Source organism: Camellia sinensis, chromosome 8 (genome assembly GCF_055761805.1).
Source record: "Camellia sinensis isolate YWXY chromosome 8, ASM5576180v1, whole genome shotgun sequence".
Taxonomy (NCBI): Eukaryota; Viridiplantae; Streptophyta; class Magnoliopsida; order Ericales; family Theaceae; genus Camellia; species Camellia sinensis.
In genome coordinates, this window is record NC_138968.1 from 200451401 (window position 1) to 200468801 (window position 17401).

Below are 17401 nucleotides of genomic sequence, written 5' to 3' on the forward strand. Positions count from 1 at the left end.
AGTGAACATGGTAAGGTTGTACATTTACAAGGAAAAATACACATTAATATTATATCGATTAGCTACCTCACGAACTTCCTCTGCACTCTGGATAGTGTCTAAACTAGCCTGCACACAAGCATACAAAAATATGCCAAAGAAAAAAGAGAATATAACATATTATTCCATGTCCAAACTGCAACCAACTTAAGTATTTCAAAGAAATTTTTAAAAACCTGCAAACGATGAACCCTCTCAGACAAGCTACGAACTTCATCACAAGCTCTCTTTTCTGAGTTCAACAACATCTCTTTTTCATGCTTCAAGACAGAGACCTGTGAAGCAATACGAAATTTGATGAATAAGTTCAGCATGAATCCTTGGCAACCATTCAATCAAACAACAGTATTCACCTCCATCGATAACTTTCGTGGGAGCTCCTCAGCAACGCGCAAAGACTCAGAACCTTCACGTAGCTTTCGTTGGTAGTCAATTATTAACTGTGAGAATTCAACATTTCTGGATATAACAGCATTGGTTTCATCTCTCTGACATGTTATCCACCGTAGAAAGGTAAGAAAAAACCAATACAGGCAACAATGCTCAAGTCTACCATAACCATAAATAAATAAAATAATAAATTGTACAGAGAGAGAGAGAAACAGAGAGAACAGTAGGTAGTGGTGAAGATGCCTAAATTAACCTGATGCTCAAACTCTTTCATAAATCTGTCAAGTTTCTCACGTGCAAAATTTGCTTCTAGAGACAACTTGTCACGTTCTAATCGTAGTGATATCATCTCACTCCTGATGCAAAAATGAAAAATTGAAGGAAAAAAAAAGGCTTTCCATGTAAGTGATACAATTGCTTGTGAATTTGACAGCAAATAAAAATATACTTAAAAAGAAAATAATAGAGGCGAAGATGATAAATTGCGTGTTCAATTAACCCAGACCAAAAGCAACAAAAACAAATCAATGTGAAGAAAATGCCTACCAAGAGAGGGATAAAAGTAATGGAACTTGGGGCCAATATTATCATTAATATTTACCGCCTCTAGAATGGGATTTCCTTGATTGTCTTTTATTGTTATCATTTGTTGGAGAAAGAAGATTAGGGTTATTATAAGTTTAAGGCAATATAAATTGGAGAGTGACGATTAGCGTTATTACAAGTTGTACCCTATCTATAAATTACAGTACTTTAGAGTTGTACCACCACTTAGATATTGTGCTTCAGAGTGGTAAACTCACTCAAATTAAAGTGGGATTGTTTTTCTGTGAGTTTGAAGAAGTTGCAAAGCTGCTACGTACTCTCCGCTTCCTCATTCTCTTTTTCTTTCTCCCAATTCACCGGTTCTTCCTTCTTTTCTTATTTAAATCTTATTGTGCAATGAGGACAAATATGACACCACCTGCGACTTTTATGCACAACGTGTATGCTGAATGTTGTTCAAGAGGATTGAATAACTTGGTGCACCTTCCCTCTTGCTGAGTTGTACAACCTCCCTTTTTCAATCCATCCATTGATCATTGTTTTCCGTTTATTCCTTTGCAGTCAAACTCAATTATTCCACCCGACATTCTTGTTTCCCCGTGAGTGGACCATTCACTGTTACTAACTCTAAGGGATAACCACATGTTGGAAGCCTCTAGATCTAGTTATTCAACCTTAATTTTTATATGGCCTCAAGATATGATGTTTTTTATTTCATTTGGTTTTCCTGATACAAATTGTGGACAGTTACACCATCAGAAATTGTGGACAGTTACACCATCAGAAAATTGATCTATAAACTTGTAGAAAAATTTAGCATCTTTGCTCTGATTTGATGATGATTATTGACTGTCACGTGTTTGTGATGATTGATAGTTGAATTGCTTGTTAAGGACCTCATTCACACATTTTTGTTTTCCAAAAACAGAATTATACTATAAAACCTTATGTTGCGTCAAAATACAAAATACAGAAACACTTAGAAAATATGAAGAAGAAGAACTCCGAAAATATGAGGAAGAAGGAATATATTTCTGTTATATTCAAAACTTCTTATCTTACAAGACCAAATGACACTCCTTATATAGGAGATATTACAAACATCATCATAACCCATTATATGCCACTTACATATTATATATTACCACTATCTACCACTATCATATTATATACATGCCACTATCTACCACCAACACCACTATCATATTCTATACATGCCACTATCTACAACCAACACCACTATCATATTCTATACATACCACTATCTACCACCAACACCACTATCATATTCTATACATGCCACTATCTACCACCAACACCACTATCATATTATATGCATGAACACAATTTCCAGCACTCCCCCTCAAGCTGGTTTGAAGATATCTTCCATAGCCAGCTTGCTAGTCAGCTTATCAAATTGCTTCTTGTGTAGTCCCTTCGTTAGCACATCAGCTAATTGTTCACCTGTTGGAAGGTAGGTCATACAGATTATGCCAGCATTGATTTTCTCCTTGATGAAATGTTTATCCACTTCTATATGTTTTGTGCGATCATGTAGAACTGGATTATGAGCTATAGATATAGCTGCTTTGTTGTCACAATAGACCTTCATAGGTGTCGGGTGAGAAAGCTTTAATTCTTCAAGAATTCTTTTAATCCACATTACTTCACAGATTCCATGGGCAACAGCTCTGAACTCTGCTTCTGCACTACTTCTAGCTACCACATTCTGTTTTTTACTCCGCCATGTAACTAGGTTCCCACCTACAAAGGAGCAGTATCCGGATGTTGATCTCCTGTCTGTAACACTTCCTGCCCAGTCTGCATCTGTGTATACTTCAACTTGAAGATGTCCATGTTTCTTGAATAGTAAGCCTCTCCCTGGAGTTCCTTTCAAATATCTTAAGATCTTATAAACGGCCTCAAAGTGCTCTGCCCCTGGTGAGTGCATGAACTGACTTACCATGCTGACTGCAAAGGCAATATCAGGCCGCGTATGAGACAAGTAAATCAATTTCCCTACAAGTCGCTGATATTGTTCTCTCTCTTTGATTTCTTCAGCCTTAGCAGCTTGTAACTTCAAGTTAGGCTCGATCGGAGTCTCCGCCATCTTACAACCAAGCATACCTGTTTCTCCAAGGAGATCAAGAACATATTTTCTCTGATTAACGAATATACCTTCCTTGGATCTTGCAAATTCCATTCCGAGGAAACACTTGAGGGCTCCCAGATCCTTAATGTGAAATTCTTTTGCGAGTTTCTCTTTGAGGGCTGCTAACTCTGCTTCATCATTACCAGTTAAAATGATGTCATCAACATAAACAATCAAAATTGCAATTTTACTGTTTTTTGAATGTTTATAAAATATTGTGTGATCTGCTTGACTCTGCGAGAAGCCACAACTGATAACTGCCTTCCCAAAGCGTTCAAACCACGCTCTTGGTGATTGTTTGAGTCCGTATAATGACTTGTTCAATCTGCATACTCTGTCACTTCCAAGTCTCTGCTCAAATCCCGGCAGTAGGCTCATGAACACCTCCTCTTCAAGATCACCATTGAGAAATGCATTTTTAATGTCAAGTTGATGTAGAGGCCAATCTGAATTTACTGCAAGAGATAACAGTACTCTGATGGAATTTATTTTAGCAACAGGAGCAAACGTCTCCTGATAGTCGATCCCATAAGTTTGATTGAAGCCTTTAGCTACCAGTCTCGCCTTGTATCTCTCAACGCTTCCATCTGCGTTACATTTTATCGTAAACACCCATTTACACCCAACTGTTTTCTTGTCTTTGGGTAGATCAACTATCTCCCAAGTACCACTTCTCCTTAAAGCATTCATCTCCTCCATGACTGCTAATTTCCAATTCGGATCATCCAATGCTTCCTGTATATTCCTTGGAACAAACAAGTGTGAAATCCTAGATGTGAAAGCTCTATGGTTTTTAGACAGTCTTTGATAGGAGAGGTAATTTGCAATAGGATGTTTAATGCAATTTCGGACACCTTTCCTAATTGCTATAGGTACATCAAGGTCGGAAATAGAAGGAATAGGATTACCTAAAATTTTGATGCCAGAACTCGGGTGGACATTCGGGTCATTAGGATGGACATTCGGGTCATTATTCCTCAGATGAAATCGCTTCCTAGTATAAACCTGAAGCTCAGGATTTAGATCATTTTGTAGTACTTCTCCCCCTAAACAAGAATCTTCTTGACTAGGCACCATAGAACTTGGTTCTCCTAAGTGATCATTATCAGACAGATGTGATTTTTGTGTAGGATAAATGACATTGGGGAGCGGAATAGAAATATCCCAAAAACGGTCTTCTACTCCACTTGTCTCCCCCTGAAGAGAAGTGTTGGGGAAATAGGATTTTGTTTCCACAAATGACACATCCATACTCACATGAAATTTCTTGTTTTGAGGATCGAAGCACTTATACCCCTTTTTGTTTGAGGAATAACCCAAAAAAACACATTTTATAGCACGGGGGTCAAGTTTTGAACGAAATTGACTGGGAACATGAACATAGGCAGTACATCCAAAAACTTTGGCGGGTAAATCAGAAAACAACCTCGTGTCAGGAAAAAAAGTTTTGAGACAATCAAAAGGTGTTTTGTATGTTAACACCTTTGTAGGCATCCTGTTTATCAAATAAGAGGCTGTTAAAATTGCTTCACCCCATAAATATTTAGGAACATGCATGTAAAACATTATAGCACGTGCTACTTCAAGTAGATGTTTATTTTTTCGTTCTGCAATGCCATTTTGTTGAGGGGTATCCCGACATGTAGATTGATGAAAAATCCCCTTTTTTTCCAAAAACTCACCCAACTGCTCATTGAAATATTCTGTTCCATTATCAGAATGTAAAATACCAATTTTGGTTTGAAATTGGTTTTCAATCATATTGTAAAAATTTGTGAATAAATTTTTCACGTCAGATTTTTTATTCATCAAATAAATCCAACATAAGCGGGTATGGTCATCAATAAATGTAACAAACCATCTTTTACCAGAAAGAGTAGTGATTTTAGAAGGGCCCCAAACATCACTATGAATCAAATAAAAAGTTTTTGAAGCCTGGTAAGGTTTTGGCAAATAAGTAGAGCGATGAAATTTTGCAAAAATACAACTTTCACAATGAAAAGAAGAACAATCAATCCCTTTAAATAATTCTGGAAATAAATGTTTCAGATAAAGAAAACTAGGATGTCCTAGCCTATAGTGCCATAGCATTATTTTTTCTCGAACAAAGATTGAACTGGTACTATTAAAGCTCTGAGCTTTTTTATTACTAACAGGTACTTCATCAAAGTAGTAAAGACCTTCAAGCATCCTAGCACGCCCAATCATCATCCCCGAGTTCTGGTCCTGAAATTCACAATGGGATTCAAAAAATGTAACACGACAATTAGAATCCTTAGATAGTTTACTGACAGACAAAAGGTTACAGGCTAAGTTGGGGACGTGAAGAACAGCATTGAGATTAATTTTCTCAGTTAGTTTAATAAATCATTTTCCTGCAATAGGTGAAAAACTGCCATCGGCTATTCTGATTTTGTCATGACCAGAACAAGGGAAATAGGTACTAAATAAATGGGAAAAACTAGTCATGTGATCGGAGGCACCGGAATCTATGATCCACGGAGAGAAGTTTAGGCAAGAGAAGGCTTTAGGATTTCTACCTGTTTGTGCCAACAAAACACTAGGAGTACCGGTTGAGGAGTTGGATTTTATCAGCTTTAAGAGTTGATCAATCTGCTCTTTGTTGAGGGGACCTGAATCGGCTTCATTAGCGGTAGGAAAGCCACGATTCTTCTCTCCTTGTTTGCTGCTTTTCCAGTTGACAGGTTTGCCATGAATCTTCCAACACGTTTCGCGTGTATGACGAGGCTTATTGCAAAAATCACACCAGACCCGTGGCTTATCATCAAACCTGCGCTGGTAATTTGCAGCCTTGTTGGCCGCAGCATCGCTAATAAAAGCAGAAATTTCAATTGATTCACCATTACCTTTTTTCTTAAGCATGACGCTCCTTCGGCTCTCTTCCCTTCTGACTTCGGCAAATACTTCGCCAATGGATGGGAGAGGAGGTCTGCCAATAATTCTTCCTCGCACTTCATCGAACTCAATGTTGAGGCCGGCAAGAAACTTGTAAATACGGCTGTCTTCCACAGTTTTCTTGTGGTGGTTGCAGTCGTCAACCGATTTCCATTCGTATGTGTTGAAGATGTCAAGATCCTGCCACAACCTTTTCAACGAATTGAAATATTTGGTGACGGAATCATCTCCTTGACGAATCTCTCCCAACTTCAAAGTTAATTCGAAAACTTGAGATTGATTTCCTAGGTCAGAATACATCTGACTAACATTGTCCCACAATTCTTGTGCAGTAGTATAGCACATGTAATTAGAGCTTATATCCTCCTCCATGGAATTGACCAACCATGTCATAACCATGGAGTTTTCAGCGTCCCAATTGTCGAACAGCGGATCATTAACAGCAGGAGCCTTCTTGTCACCAGTGATGTAACCAATCTTTCCTTGCCCACGGATATACATCCGGACAGATTGTGACCAGCGGAGAAAATTATCACCATTTAGGCGGATGGTGGTGATTTGGACAGAGTGAGAGTTGGACGTTTTCACCGGAATGGCAGCGGCAGGGGTTGAAGTGGTTCCGGACGTGACTTCCGACATGGCTATGACGGTTTTAGGGCTGCTGTGTTTTTTGTTGCTCTGATACCAACTTAGAAAATATGAAGAAGAAGAACTCCGAAAATATGAGGAAGAAGGAATATATTTCTGTTATATTCAAAACTTCTTATCTTACAAGACCAAATGACACTCCTTATATAGGAGATATTACAAACATCATCATAACCCATTATATGCCACTTACATATTATATATTACCACTATCTACCACTATCATATTATATACATGCCACTATCTACCACCAACACCACTATCATATTCTATACATGCCACTATCTACCACCAACACCACTATCATATTCTATACATGCCACTATCTACCACCAACACCACTATCATATTATATGCATGAACACAATTTCCAGCAGAAACTTAACAGTAATGATCGAATATAAACATCATAAAGAATAAAGTTCTCCAATAAAAAAAGGGGGCAAATCCATTTTACTCCCTTGTGGTTTGCCCTTGAAGCACTTCACCCCCTGACATTTAAACAGGGCTAATTCACCTTCACAACGTTTTGGACTAATCTGCAACCGTTACACTTATCATCAAAATAACAGAAAGTGTAAGGCACACCTATTTAGCAATTGTGACATGAAAATCAGCATGTCCCTCCAAATGCATCAATGAACTTTTTTATCATCAAGTAATGCCACCACATACGCAACACACTAGAACTTGATTGATCACCTTTAGCGATAACAAATTTGGTTTGCACCCTCTTAATGCCTCTTTACTATGCTAATTTGTAAGGAATTGAGAATGCGATCATTGTATTCTTCTTAATTGAGGTATAAATACATCTTACAACATAAAGAAATTATGCCTAAACCTAAACATAAACATACGTAACAAAACATTTGCAAATATTCAAAAAGTCAAGGGACACCAAATTAGGGGGATCGTCTAACATTCCCCTGCCACTCAACAATCTAGGGAGGATGAGCTCAGACCGCAAAAGCTCAAAGCAATGTTTGTGTGGCCTCTCAGTAAAGATATTGCAGTTTGGTCTGCAAAAGGAACGAACTAAACTCGATCGCTTCTAGAGAGAACAATCTTCCAAATGAAATGATAGTCGAACTTAATAAGCTTGGTTCGAGCATGGAAGACAGGGTTGGAAGCCATGGAAATCATATTAAGGTTGTCACAGACACAGTAGAGCATGACAAGAGTGGAAAGAGGCACATGAAACTCAAGCAGAAGATTGCCTAATCAAAACAAAGACCTGAGCACTAGAACAAGATACCATAGGTTGTTTCTTAGCACTTGAAGAAATGAGATTCAGACCCAAGAAGACACACTACCAAAAGTAGAACATCTCGTATGCAGGCAACCAACTCAATCAGCATCAGAGAATGCATGGAGGACTAAAGAAACAGAGGAGGGTCAAAAAACCAAGCCAAGAACAAAATAATGACGAATCTAGTAACTGAGTGCGTCTTCTTCTATTTGTATTGTATTCTAACCTCATGATAGATGAAAAAATATTTTAAAGACAAAAAAGGCAAGCTGACGAAGACGTGTCAAATGATAACAGTCTCCACCTTCCAAACAGCGTTACATATCCAATACCTATGTATTAGCTGCCTGTGTTATAGCAACATAAAAGCCTTTTAGCTAATTTATAGTCTTTATTATTTGAAACAACAAATCACCCTCTTTAGCAGACAAATTGTCCATGGATCCATTTTCAGGAACATAAAGTGGCTCCAATTTCTGCTAAGCATGGGGACCCACCAATACTGATATATATTAAAGTATAAAACATTTTAAGAAGAAGAAGGTGTACAATCCAAGTTAAAATTCACAAAACAGATCACCGAGTTCTTTCAACAGTGCAAGCTTCTAAGCTTACAGTAGAAAGTAGAAAATGAAGAAGAAAAAGAAGAAATTCAAACAAATCAAATATACCTCAACTTTCCCAAATCTTCTTCCAGACATCTCACATGCTCAGAAGCCTCTTCTTGGGCCTTTTTTGTAGCTTCCTGTAATGAAATATTAACAAATAGGTTAAAAACACCAAAGTAAAATAGAAGTAGACACGACCATCTATTCATAAGGCTTTTTTTCAGACCTACCTGTGAACCTTCAAATAGACGCATAAGGTCTTCCCTACCATCATCTGCAAGAACCAAGGAGTAAGTTGAATTGGCTGATGCAAGGAAATAACCAAAAACAAAATAATGCCTATATCCATATAATGCCACCCCCAATCATCAGGAACCCCCAATGAGGGACAGATTTGAGAAAAATAATGGTCTCGTTTGGTGTACCTGTTAAAACAGCTTATAGATTATAGATTATAGATTATGACTTTAATCAGAAGTTATTAATCTGTTTGGTGTAATTGTTGGATTATAGATTTAACTTGCTGAGTAGTGTTTGTTAAATAAGGTGTGAAATAGCTTTTTCAATTAATTTTTATTTTTTGTTTGTCTACATTTCTCATAAAAAATAATAATAATAATCTATAGTCCATTTGGGTCTTTTTCTATTTTTAAAAAAATAAAAAATAAAAAAATCTAAGAGTATAACCATAAATTAACATGTCCACAGCAGAAACTGATAATCAGAAGCAAGGGGTGAGCAGCTTCTCAAAATCAGCTTTTTTGAGTTAAAATAAGCTGTTAGAATCAGAAGCTGTTTGAAATAAGTTTAACCAAACAGTCCAAAATAACTTTTTCAAAGCTAAAAGCCATAAGTTAGCTTTGAAAAGCTGAAACAAACACCCCCAATGTCTTCAGAAAACAAATGATGATGAAGAAATAAAAATCATGTATTCAGCACACTGATCCACTTGTCCATATCCATGTAATAAAACAAGCAATTGAGGAGGTGGAAAAAAAATAATGACTTCAAAAAATAATGTTGTTCCATCAGTCACTATCCCCATAAATATAATTAATATACAGCTTTCACATTGTCCATCCATCTCAAAGAATCTCAGCAAGTACTATCTGACTTCAACTATATTCAGACACATTCTAAAAAAAAAATTCTTAAAGACATGCCATACCACCTAAAATTGAAACTCTTTGTTTCTGAACCAGGTGAAATTTCAGTTCAAAATCTATCCCGAGATTCACATAAAGGTATTTGGTCGTTTGCTTTTAGTTCTTGAAGGTAGTTACACAATCAGAGGTTTTCAGGATAATGCCTTCGTAAATGTTTGTCTGTGCAACAATAACTTCCCACTTTGCTAGGAAAAAGAATATCCCTATTTAGACCACCCCTAATCACACACCCACCATGTCTATATATGCATCCACTCACAGTAGAAAATGCCTATGAATTGAACAAATATCAGCACAACTATCTATGGTTGAGAAGAAATCTATACAAAAGCCAGCCAGGTTTATGGTTCAATAAAAGTTTAGCAACCACTATACTTCAACAAAGTCCTCAGGACCAAACTCGCCAGAGACCCCATGACAAGAACTCCATAATACATAACGACATGACCAATGTTCAGAGATTGCTAATACCCTAGCGATTTACATTTTGGTATATGGGTGAACTTTTGTTCCAATGTGGTGAATTAAGCAATCCAAAGTGATCCCCTAAAAAAATGCCAACATATTTTATTAAGGTCTCCTTATGAGGAAATAAAATGAAATAGAAAAACTAAAATCTAAGAAGATTGGAGTTTTGGCATAAGAAAATGTACAAAAATGGGTCATAATACTCAAAGAGAAGTTTTTTTACATGATTAGTTCGGGGGGACAAAAAACTATATTTTATAGGAAAGGAATGCTAGAGACCCACAATAACATGACAAGGGAGTTGGGCCTTTACATGGTTTAATTCGTGACAAATAAAAAGTTAACATGTAACTTGTCATGTCATTGTGCGCAAATTCGGGGAGACTTTTAGGGGTCTCAATCTTTTTCCTTTATTGGATGTCTAATTGCTCTAGGAGTACCTTAAATTTTAATAGAATAATCTAGACAAGTCTAACTGTATCACACCACATTTTTGAGCATGTGGCGCACCAGATACCACATTCCACTTCTTGTTTCCATTACACAAACCAGGTCTGTCCATGTTCCAGATAACACTCAACATGACAAACAATTGCCTGAAGGAAATCTTTTTTCAGCTCCTATTAGATCACACCGTGATCTCAGACCCACATCTCTTACCATAGAAGCAAGCGTCTAACCTATTAGACCGACCATGTTATCATCATTCAAAAGAGTCTAATCATTGATTTAGGTGTAAATTTTTCATATATAACATATCTTTAATTTCTAAATGCATATATATTTCTATGTAAGTTATAAATTATGACCGAATCTTTACGATTCACAATTTAGAGAAAAAAAAATGGCTTCAATTCACACTTTGTCAACTATGGATGTGACTATAGCACTTCCCAACAAACAAGGATAGAAAATACCAAAATTAAATTTTTTTCCTAACAAAATCTTCTTTGTTTAATTTGATCTCAGCATCCAAGAGAAGTTCCTGACAGCAGTTGTTCAGTTAAAAAAAGATTAAACCTAGTGCAATTTTATTACAGAAATCAAGCACTCTAGAAATTCCGAGACTAAATCCACAGTAATATACACATGTGACCATAAAATACCGTAAAGATTAATCCCTAGCTTACAATACTGATCAGACACTAGAGTTTAATATAAGGGGTCTCAACCTGATGCTGGTGATCAAAAATGGGAAAAGGTAAAAAGTGGGTGATGTGGGTTCTTATTTCCTTTTGTTTTTTACTTCTTCTTCTTCTTCTTCTTCTTCTTCTTTTTTGTGTGGTGCTGTGGTGGTGCTCCAGAGGACGTTTATCTGTGTGTGTCAAATGTTACTTGTCTATCTATTTCTGGCTGTACTGCACATATGGCAAAGAATCTCAGGAAACCAAAAACAAACATGAAATGGCACACACACGATTGCAACACCTATCAATATTAACTTAGCAAAGCATGCACTAATTTCTATCAATGAGAATCTTCTTTATTACCAATCACATATTTAGTCAGACAAGCACTTAATAAAAGAAGACGGGTTTAATATCTCAATTGAGAAGGAATATTGGCCTGGCTAAAAATTAGTATAATTAAATCAATTAGATGGGAAAACCATACAACAAAAATTGTACGGAGAGTACCTGGAGCAATTTCCGCAGTGCGGGGGTAAGGTGAATGAAGTTTATGCTCCTCTTCATATAACCTTTTGTACATTGCAACCTATCCAAAGCACAAAAAGAAAAAAGAAAAATATGTCACATGGCATTAGAAACGATAAGAGTCCAAGCAGTGCTTGTGTGAAAGTCTAAGCCTTGAGGAATGCTTACAGAGGTGTGAAGTGATTCGATCATCTGCCCTTGTTCTTCAGCTCTCGCTAGTACAGCATTAACTTTGGCAGCAGCCTCATCAGTGTGTTTCTGAAGTTCTACCTCAAACTTCTCCTGAAATTGCAGAAAAATCAATGAGACACTTCAAACAAGTCTATTGACACAAATGCAAAACCAATGGGGCGCAGTACAATGAATGAGATAATATTGCAAACAAAAGGTGTGCTTTAAACCTTCAGCTCCATTTCTCTATTTTCAATCTGGTCAGAAAAACTTCGCACAAGGCTTCGGAGCTGGACATTCTGCTCAACTAACCCATTTATATCCTTAAAGGTCAACTGTAACAAGTTTTATATTCAAAGACACATCAACATTTTGTCACTAAGTATTGAATTGCAAGAAAGGCCCATTGAAAACTGAGGAACAAAAAATCACAATTTACCAGCCTTTCAGAAATAACTTTTTCAGCATCAGAGTCAGCATTTAACTCAACAACAGGAAAAGTGGTACTGTAATCAGCATAATCATGACCCACAGATCCACAACGAAGTTGTACATCTCGGCATTCCTTTAGAAGGATCGTCACCTATGATATTAACTTATTAGTAAGAGAAGTGTAGACAATTAATATGAAAAAATAATGAGTTAGCAATCCGATGTGGTTCAAAACTAAACAGGTTTGTGATGCTCTCCCCATTACCTGTTTCTGGAGATCAACAATCTCCTTCTGTGCTATAGAGTAGTCTCGTTCACACCTCCTCAAATCAGCCTACGAAGCAAATATATAAGCATCAATGCAAAAATGAAAGAACAAAACCCTTGACCATGATAACATCACAAACCTTGAATTCCCGGATGGTCCTCTCCAAATTAGTCTGTTCAGAAAGAGAATGCTGCAGTTTTTGGTTTACAACTGAGTATGCTTCAACCAATCTCTCATGTTCCACTGTGTAAGTGACAGCAATGCAATGGAAACATCAATATGACACTAAGAAACAAATCAAAAGAACAAAGTTTACTTCGCATAACAATTTTTTAAATCATATTGCTTTTAGCTAAATAAGAACAACATTTCTTCTGCTTCACCCACTTCGTTCTTACAAGCAACAAAAATATTATTAAAAAAGAAAAAAAGAACAATAAGAGGTACAAAGAGTTCAATGGTGTACAAGAAGTCCATCAAACATGAAAAGAAAATTACATGTCACACACCGCACTCCAATCTCTACTAAAAACAACGGAATCACCATAGAGGAGACATCAAAACCAAAACAAATGTCAAACACAAAATTTTATCCCACTAACCCTCCATATCTTCTAATTTATCCTCAATTCTTCTGTTTCTTTCTAACCATAGAAGACAACACCACAAAAACTACACATCTTCAAAAAGCAAGAGGCCTTCCTATTACGACCAAATCCCCAAAAGTCAAAAACAAGCATGTGAGCAGAAGGTGGGATGACCCAATCAACCTCCACCAAATGAAATAATCTCCACCATAAGACCAAAGTCACATGACAATGCAAAATAGGTCGTCAATACTCGCTTCATCCCTTACACAAATACGACACTTCTGCGGAAGAAGATAGCAATTTGGCCTTTTTCTTTCAATCATATCCTTAGTATTGAGTTTCGCGTGAGGCACAGGCCAAGCAAAAAACATTAACCACAAGTAGCACATTTGCGCCATAAATCATCTAGTGAGGAACAAATTGGTGCACTTGAATCATTAATAATAGCATCAAAAAGGATTTACAAGAAAAGACTCCACAGGAATTAATAGACCACTTTCGTTTATCAATTGCCGTAGGACTCCAAAAAAATACCCTCACACAGATATAACAAAGAAGCCAACTCATTTGCCTCACAATCATTGAGATTTGAAAATTTTGAAGTTCCAAAAAATTGAATTTGAATTGGAAGAAAACATGGAAGTGATAAATGCAACATTATGCTTATGAGATAACCAATACAAACTAGGGAACAAATGGTCAAAAGTATTCTCACCCTTCCATTCATCGTCATAAAAATAGAAAGTTTCCTCATTACCACAATGAAACGAGTATATTGAGAGAAGAGACACCTTGACAATGTTTCACCAACTATTTCATCTATAGCTAATAGCAAAACCAACTACCATCATGGAAACTATGCTTTCTCATGTGAACCTCTACAGCTTATGTCAAGTATGAGATTATAGGACAAGGCAAAGAACATTAGGCTAGATCACTACGGTTTCCTCGCAAAAGAAAATCCTCTTCGAAAACCATAAAAATTTGTCATATTTTGTGATGGAACATGAGAACGAGTCAATGCAACATCAAGACAGAATCAATGATATTGCTTTTGCATACAAAGCCCCCCATGATGGAAATTTAAAAAATGAAAGGTGGATGTTTCCTTTCTCTTTGTTATGAGCCATATCCAAATAACCACTCAAGTTGAAAAAGGAGTTCATTGTGCACATCAATGGCACCCAAATGCTCCCATGCTAGCGTAGATGTCAAAAGTAAAGCCAAGTGTCATTGTTCGACTATTTTCATGCAGAAAATAAAGACCATGTGGTGCCTAGATTCCACCAAGTCCAAGCTAGCCATAACCACCCAAGTCTACAAGATACTTTGATTTGTCAAATTTCAATCCCATGAGATTTATCAACAAAACTGTTTCCCTTAAGGCAGCCCCAAATATCAAATGTCCCTAATAGACATGCTTGTCCCAAGCTGCACCTCAGCCATGCCAACTGGGTTGCTTCACTGTACCAAGCTTATAATCAAGCAAGGCACTTGCCCCACTGATGGTTCCATCATCATCAAGGCAGGCTCCTTACCACATCAACCCACACAATTATGTCCACCAGAAGTGTTACCAACAAGAAGGCCACTTGCGTATGCCATAGCACCTATGACTCATTCACTAGTGCTACAACTCCACAAGCTGCCCACCATGTGCTAGCATAGACCCCAAACCAGCCACCAAGTTTGCATTGCATTGTGCACCTCAAATAGCCAAAGGGCCACTCTTGCGCCACACAAACACTGTGGTTCACTTGTGTGCCATTAGCACACTCCTCGTGCAAACAAGGCAAAAGGAAAACAGTTTTTATACCATTAAAAAGCATATACCTCGCTCATCCAAAATGACGCCAGCTTTCTCCTCTATTTCATACAGGACCTATAATGAAATATTAAGCAGGCATAAGGCAATCTTTTCAAAACAAAAACAAAAACAAAACATACATTATGTCAAAAATTGATGATATGAAATAATAAACTAGCATATAAAGACCAGTGGCAGTTACAGTATTACAAAAATCAAAACTTCATTTACAAGAATGGAAAAAATCTCGTCATTTCATTCTTAATAAACTGTTACCCCTTTATTACCCTAAACAAACCCGTAAAACCCCTATACTCTTATTGCAATTTTTAACCATAAAACCTAATTAAAATCAGCCCAAAAAGCCCACTGTTGCTGCTGTCCCTACTTGTCCTGCATCACTGGTCCTCCTCCATCATCTGTAAGTTTGGTTCCCAGGGGTTTTAAGGGTTTGTCTACCCTAAACAAACCCTTAAAACCCCTATACTCTTATTGCAATGTTTAGCCATAAAACCTAATTAAAATCAGCCTGAAAAGCCCACTATTACTTGTCCTGCATCACTGTTCCTCCTCCATCATCAGTAAGTTTGGTTTCCCAACTGCTCACCTCCTTTCTAAGTTAGTAACATATGTAATTAAGTAATCATTCTTCCCAAACTAATTTTTCTATTGTGACCCCCAAAATGGTCCAAACAGACCAAAAAATATCAATTTCCAGTACAGAGATTAACTTCTAAAGAAGATTTGAAAAATAGATAGTTTGTTAGAAATGCAAAAAATTATTACAAGCAATTGCAAGTGAACAATCAAACATCAAACGTGTTAATCAAAATACCCGCTCCAATATTGCTTGGGACTGCTTTCTTCCCAATTGCTCATGTCGCATCGCATCAACAGCCTCGTGGTACTTGGCATACATTTTTGCAAGCTTAAGACACAAAACAAATACTAAGAAAAAAAGAAATAGAATAGGTTGAACTAAGTTAATTAAAGTAGAAAGAAGTAAGAATAAATAACTCACACTCCAACCATCCCGTAGAAGTGAAGCAGCCAATGCTGTTCCTGAAACACCTATGGGAATACTAGGGACAACTGTGCGATTGTTGCTGACCATGTCATTTCCTTCAACTGAATCCACCCATCTGCAATTAAAAACAATCAAACCACTAGCAACAGTGATAGGAATCCATTGAAAAACTGATTCAATCAAAAAACAATGGCCAGTACCCAACCCAAGGCCTGTACTATGTAAAAATATTGATGTATTATTGATTGATATATTGATTACATTTTTGTCTATTACAAATGGTTCCTTATATAGATGTAGGTGTAGTGGATGGTGTGTAGTGGATGGTGATAGTGGTGTAGTGGGTTAGGTTTAGTGGAGTAGGTGAGGTGGTAGTGGTGTAGTGGGTTAGGTTTAGTGGAGTAGGTGAGGTGGTAGTGGTGGTAGGTGATGGTAAATTCTAACAGCCCCCGCAAACTCAAGGAGGATAGAAACTAACCAACTTGAGTTTGAAGAGAGGAACAAAACAAGAAAATACATAAAAAAAAAAAAGGATAGGAGACACTGCATGGTCGTGTCAGACCGTTGGTGAAGACACTGTATGGTGGTGTCATAACGTTGTAGAGGACACTGTATGGTGGTGTCATAACGTTGTAGATGACACTGTATGGGGGTGTCATAACGTGGTAGAGGACACTGGATGGCGGTGTCAGACCGATGTAGAAGACAGTTTATGGGGTCATGGCGGACCGTTGTAGAAGACAGTTTATGGGGTCATGTCGGACCGTTGTAGAAGACAGTTTACAAAGTCTTGTCGGACCCATGAAGGAGCTAACCGGAATCAATGTCGGGACAGTTTACAGAGTCTTGTCGGACCCATAAAGGAGCTAACCGGAATCAATGTCGGGACAGTTTACAGAGTCTTGTCGGACCCTTGTAGAAACTAACCGGAATCAATGTCGGGACAGTTTACAGAGTCTTGTCGGACCCTTGTAGAAACTAACCGGAATCTATGTCGGGACAGTTTACAGAGTCTTGTCGGACCCTTGAAAAAGTGGCACTCTCAAAAGGTGTGCCCAGTCTGTCAAAAGGCGTGCCATCAAAAGGCGTGCCCAATCCATCAAAAGGTGTGCCGGACATGATGGCAAGGCACGTGAGTGCCTTGGTTGGCGTGCCCGTTTGTCGTCTGGCGGCAAGTGGCGTGCGATACGCGTGGCTGCCTCGGCTATTTAACCAAGACGGAGGCAGAGGCCGAGGCAGAGGCTGAGACAAGAAACTGAGAAAAA

The 17401-nt window shown here is 37.6% G+C and overlaps 1 protein-coding gene across 2 annotated transcripts in view; it reads right to left on the bottom strand.

The window, feature by feature from the left end:
* Window positions 1–17401, bottom strand: part of NUA (nuclear pore anchor) — a 71608-nt gene that overhangs the window by 35381 nt on the left and 18826 nt on the right. For both annotated transcript variants that reach the window (XM_028265414.2, XM_082884579.1), the window contains exons 10-24: window positions 16131–16251; window positions 15945–16037; window positions 15136–15184; window positions 12852–12955; window positions 12710–12778; window positions 12452–12595; window positions 12243–12347; window positions 12010–12123; window positions 11824–11902; window positions 8783–8826; window positions 8616–8689; window positions 683–785; window positions 393–527; window positions 216–314; window positions 67–108 (exon numbers count right to left, since the gene is read on the bottom strand). In XM_028265414.2, coding sequence (XP_028121215.2) covers window positions 67–108; window positions 216–314; window positions 393–527; window positions 683–785; window positions 8616–8689; window positions 8783–8826; window positions 11824–11902; window positions 12010–12123; window positions 12243–12347; window positions 12452–12595; window positions 12710–12778; window positions 12852–12955; window positions 15136–15184; window positions 15945–16037; window positions 16131–16251 — 1375 coding nt within the window. The remainder of the gene's footprint in view (window positions 1–66; window positions 109–215; window positions 315–392; window positions 528–682; window positions 786–8615; window positions 8690–8782; window positions 8827–11823; window positions 11903–12009; window positions 12124–12242; window positions 12348–12451; window positions 12596–12709; window positions 12779–12851; window positions 12956–15135; window positions 15185–15944; window positions 16038–16130; window positions 16252–17401) is intronic.